At 43.5% G+C, this 4626-nt stretch overlaps 3 protein-coding genes across 5 annotated transcripts in view; all 3 read left to right on the forward strand.

The window, feature by feature from the left end:
- Nucleotides 1–3102, forward strand: part of dld (deltaD) — a 14136-nt gene extending 11034 nt beyond the window's left edge. The window contains exons 11-14 of the mRNA XM_020593568.1: nt 65–254; nt 630–767; nt 1390–1479; nt 2204–3102. Of these exons, the coding sequence (XP_020449224.1) occupies nt 65–254; nt 630–767; nt 1390–1479; nt 2204–2269 (484 nt within the window). The 3' untranslated portion in view covers nt 2270–3102. The remainder of the gene's footprint in view (nt 1–64; nt 255–629; nt 768–1389; nt 1480–2203) is intronic.
- The window catches only part of LOC109956450 (troponin T, fast skeletal muscle isoforms-like), a 209479-nt gene that overhangs the window by 75530 nt on the left and 129323 nt on the right, over nt 1–4626 (forward strand). The gene's annotated exons all lie outside the window — the stretch shown is intronic.
- Nucleotides 3788–4626, forward strand: part of syt8 (synaptotagmin VIII) — an 8546-nt gene continuing 7707 nt past the window's right edge. For both annotated transcript variants that reach the window (XM_020593573.1, XM_020593572.1), the window contains exon 1: nt 3788–3897. The gene's annotated coding sequence lies outside the window, so the exon portion shown is untranslated. The remainder of the gene's footprint in view (nt 3898–4626) is intronic.

The raw sequence follows: 4626 nt of genomic DNA on the forward strand, positions 1-4626 counted from the left end.
TAACCAGGAGGTTCCAGTGACTGTGCAAATTTTTTTTTTTTCTTTTTCTTTGCTTCTCCTCCAGTATTTATGCGATCGGTGACGTGGTTGCCGGGCCGATGTTGGCCCACAAGGCTGAGGACGAGGGTATCATCTGTGTGGAGGGCATAGCCGGCGGCGCCGTGCACATCGACTACAACTGTGTCCCCTCCGTCATCTACACACACCCCGAGGTGGCCTGGGTGGGCAAGACAGAGGAGCAGCTCAAAGAGGAGGTGAGTTGGGGTGGGGAGACTCAAATGGAATATATTCACCAACATCCCATCATGCCTTGGGTGCAGCGCCCCAACTTGTTAAACTGGTTTTGAGGCATCTATTTATCCCAATCGGTCCATTGAAGCCCAGCTGTTAATGTTGGCCAAATGGTTAAGGTGCGTGCCACATAACGTCTATGATGCGATTCCCAGCTGTGGGACCTTCTGTTGCATTTCTTAACCTGCTTTCTCTCACTGCCCCCACATTTCCTATATGCTGACTGGCTAAAGGCAAAACGCCTGAAAGGAAAAACAATCTTAAAACTACCTCCACTCCCTCACCTGCAGATTTTCAGTGTTTTAAACCAGCACTCACTCTGCCACTGTCGTCCTCAGGGCGTCCCGTACAAAGTTGGCAAGTTCCCCTTTGCGGCCAACAGCCGAGCCAAAACCAACGCCGACACAGACGGCATGGTGAAGATCCTCAGCCACAGGGAGACGGACAGGATGCTGGGAGCGCACATTCTCGGATCTGTAAGAGCTTCATCCAGCCCGACTGAGTGCAAGTGATTCTGAATGCAGTATAACTAATCAGAGCAGGAATCCCCAGCAGAGGACCAGCACTCTTTTTCAGATCTGATTTAGATCAAAATGTATGAAAGCTGCTGCTTAGCTAGTGTTAATCAATCTGAGGTAATTTTGCTTAGTTTCTTCCCACCACTGGATTATTGTTGGTCCTGAATTAGCTTGTTCTGAAGGTGGTACCAGAGGAAAGCTCATGTCACCTAAATATAAAGGGCTTATTTTCTGTGAGGCGTCTCAGGCTCACTACAATGTCTCCGGTCAAAGCTCCACTCAGCTGAAAGTTAATGTATCTTAACATGCTGTTAAAGATGTACATTTGTCTGGACGTCAGGGTGATGCTTTTAAAACTGAACTTGTCTGTCAGCATGTTTACATCTAGCGTTGGCGTAACATGAACTCAACACATGACTGCAGAGTTAGTACTGGGCCCGATTAGCAGTTAGCATGCAAACATGTAGCATGTTAGTGACATGACGTGTTTCACTGTGGATCAAAGTGATGGACCGACACTAATGTACCACTGTCAGTCAGACGTGTGGAACTGAATCCCGCTGTTTGTGTTTCCCTGCAGGGAGCAGGAGAGATGATCAATGAAGCTGCTTTGGCCATGGAGTACGGAGCTTCCTGTGAGGATGTCGCCCGAGTCTGCCACGCACATCCTGTATGCAACACACACGTTCAATATGCATGAGAGCATCAGAATATCATACACATTAAACCAGATCTGTTGGGTTGAGGAATAAGAAGTCTTTTACAGTGTTACCTTTAAGGCATTAATGCTTATAAAGTATGAAGCAGCCATTGTGTAAGATCTCAAGTGAAACACACACTGGACGTGCCAGAAATGGCAAAGCTACAGTTTTGTTTTTTTCTTTTGACCGACACAGAGTTGACAGATCACGGGTATCATATGTGATACACACTATAAAACCCTTGTTTTGGGGAATTTACTGTAAATACAATGGCCTCGACTCTGCCCGTGCAGCTGATCAGATGATTGTATGTGACTAAAACCTGCTGCAGAGGATCCAGATGTTTTTAAGTTGGATGCTGCTGGTGTGTTGCTTTTATTGTTTACTACCCGAAGTTAGCCAGATAGCTTCCTGAAACTGAACATAGTGTGTCTGACTTTCTAGTTTTTCATTGCTTTATTTTCTCAGCAGTTTCTTATAAGAAAAAATTCTTATTCACAGCACATCCTGGCAGGAGGCAAGACAAAAGTAACAGTGAAGAGACAGAAAGGCTCATAATCTGCATGAGACAATAACATGAAATCAGTCCTAACATGATCAGGCTAAACTTGGAACTGAAAGTGACCTTTTGTGCTTCATCCTCTGGCCATCTTCTTCATCCACTCTCCATTCCTTCTCCCCCTCCTCCTGCAGACTGTGTCGGAGGCTTTCAGAGAAGCAAACCTGGCCGCCTCCTTCGGCAAAGCCATCAACTTCTGATCTGCCTGCCACCGTCTCACCTTCAGTGTACATAAGGGGAGAAACAGACCTTCATCCAGCCCATTGGGATCCCGTGTTCATCAAACTGTACCACGTTTAGTTCTGTTATTTAAGTGTTCTTAGTAAAATAATAAAGGGGGTGTGGGCGTGAACACTGACTGCATATCAGTCTTTTTGTTTTCCAAACACAGTTTAAAAGTTCCCAGAGGGTTATGCACTTATTTTACGTTACATGGAGATATAAATACTGTTTTGGCTGGGTGGCTGAGAGCTGTAAAGGAAGAAGGGAGTGTTTTTTACAGTGTGAAACTATCAACACAAGAACCTAGCAGGAAACTAGCTGCTCGGGGTTCCTTTTATTTCAGTTTTAAAGGTTCAGTCCACTGAGAAAGGCGCTGTTGAGCCTCTGGTCCTGCCCCTCTCAGTGATATCACAGGTGTTTTGAACCTTGTTTAGTGTGAGCCCACTTGGAGAATCAGAAAAATCAGGTCAGTGTTTACAAGTTTTGAAATTCATATCTTAAATTCTTACCTTCGTTTTGTTTCACTAGGTTTATTCCCATTAAGGTGGAAAATGTCTTTTTTATGGGGCACCTGGCTGTGATGGAAGCACAACATGTCTCAGACTAATCAGTGTAAAGTCAAAACTGATCATTTGCCAGGAGAGTTGTCAAGGTCTGATTTCTAGCTTTTTTTAGAGGTTTTAAACACATTTCATTTAAGAAAGATGCCTCGTGAATGTTACTGAGCAGAATCTATCTGCTCAGATGTGGTCGAACGATTTGCTCTGAACACTTCAATTTGAACCTGCAGATTAAAAAAGTATAAATCTGAGCCTTTGAAGTGAATGTGATTATTTAAGGGAATAAATTAACTTGAAGATATACATTGAATTAAAGGAACAGAACAGATGTACTATAGTGATTCTTCCCTGACCTCTTATGCACCACAGTCCAACTTGGTGTTCTTTGGTAGTTTAATATGATACAGCTCCTAAACAGGTGAATCCAGTCGTGGTCAGAGGATCAACGAGTTAATACTGTTCATTCTGAAGGGAACATGAATATTTGAGCCAAAAGATGGGGCACTTCACCCAAATGTTGAGAAGTCCACACATCACATCAACCTGTTGGTGCTAAAGAAAACACTGGCGGATCAGCAAAGTCGTTTGGATTCATCCTCTGGGAACCTTGGACGCCTGCACCAAATCTTCCTGTGCGATAGTGGTAAAGATATTTAAGTTTGAACACAAGTAGAGGGCTGAAAACACCTGGATGAAACTTAAGCCCATAACCCATCATGTTAAAGGTTTATAATGTAAAGACCTGTAACAGTAGCTTTGACTTGTCCTTAACTAACGGAACCACTTTCAGCAGTGTACAGACTCCATTCTCCTTTCAGTGTCTTGTAGCTGTTGTGGTGTTACATGACACATGCTGTGTCTGAGTGACTGCTGTTTTAGCAGCAAAGACTCCACCTCTGTTTGAACACTGATGACGCAGGCACCTGTGCGAGAGCTGAAGATGGTGGAGTTCAGCTCAGGAAGTGAGTAGCCAGCTGAACAAAGGAGACGAAATGAGATTTAGAGGAAAGTAAAACCTGTGGACAGAAACCCGTCGTCATACTAAGGTACTGATGCTGTTGTTTCCTCTTACACCCTTGTTCTTTGCTTGTGAGTCAGTCTGGAAAACACCCTGAATGTTTTTTAATGTCAAGTAAACAGAATAATTATGTAAAAACAATTATACGGAGTTTTACAATTTATCTGTGGTTCTGGTTTTGTTGGTGCTTGAATCGCCCCAAAATCCAGTGTCTTCTTCTGCAGTGTCTCCTGTCAGATTCTTTTTTTGATGTCTTTAAATTTCCAGTTGTCCCTCTCTCCTCCCCATCATCCTTCTCTCCCATCACTACTTCCTTATTTTTAATTTTCCTCCTTATTTGCTTCTTGCCCTCTCTTTCCTCCTGCTTTCTTCAGTCTCTTCCAAAATCATTGTTTCTTTTTATACTTAACTCTTTTCCCTTCCTCCTTCATTTTTCTCCCAGTCTTTGCCTCTTTCTTCCTCTTTCCTCACTGTTTCATTTCTTCTTTTGGTCGTTCTCTCTTCATAAACACAAACAGAAGGAAATGCAGTGAAGCTCAGTTACCATTGAATCAGTCAGTTGTGTGAAGGAGGGAGTGGCAGCGGCTTCATCAGTGGCGTGCGAGGCTAGTTTGTTTACATTTGGTTCTTGACATAAAGGCTTTAAATATAGTTTTTGTGCCTCAGGCGAGAAAAACAACAACGAGCTCACTTCAGCTTTCACTGTTTGAGTAGACAAATGTTTAGAAAGAAGTCGGGCTCCTGACGTTTGCTTCAC

The sequence above is a fragment of the Monopterus albus genome, unplaced genomic scaffold, assembly GCF_001952655.1.
Source record: "Monopterus albus unplaced genomic scaffold, M_albus_1.0 scaffold19.1, whole genome shotgun sequence".
Lineage (NCBI taxonomy): Eukaryota > Metazoa > Chordata > Actinopteri > Synbranchiformes > Synbranchidae > Monopterus > Monopterus albus.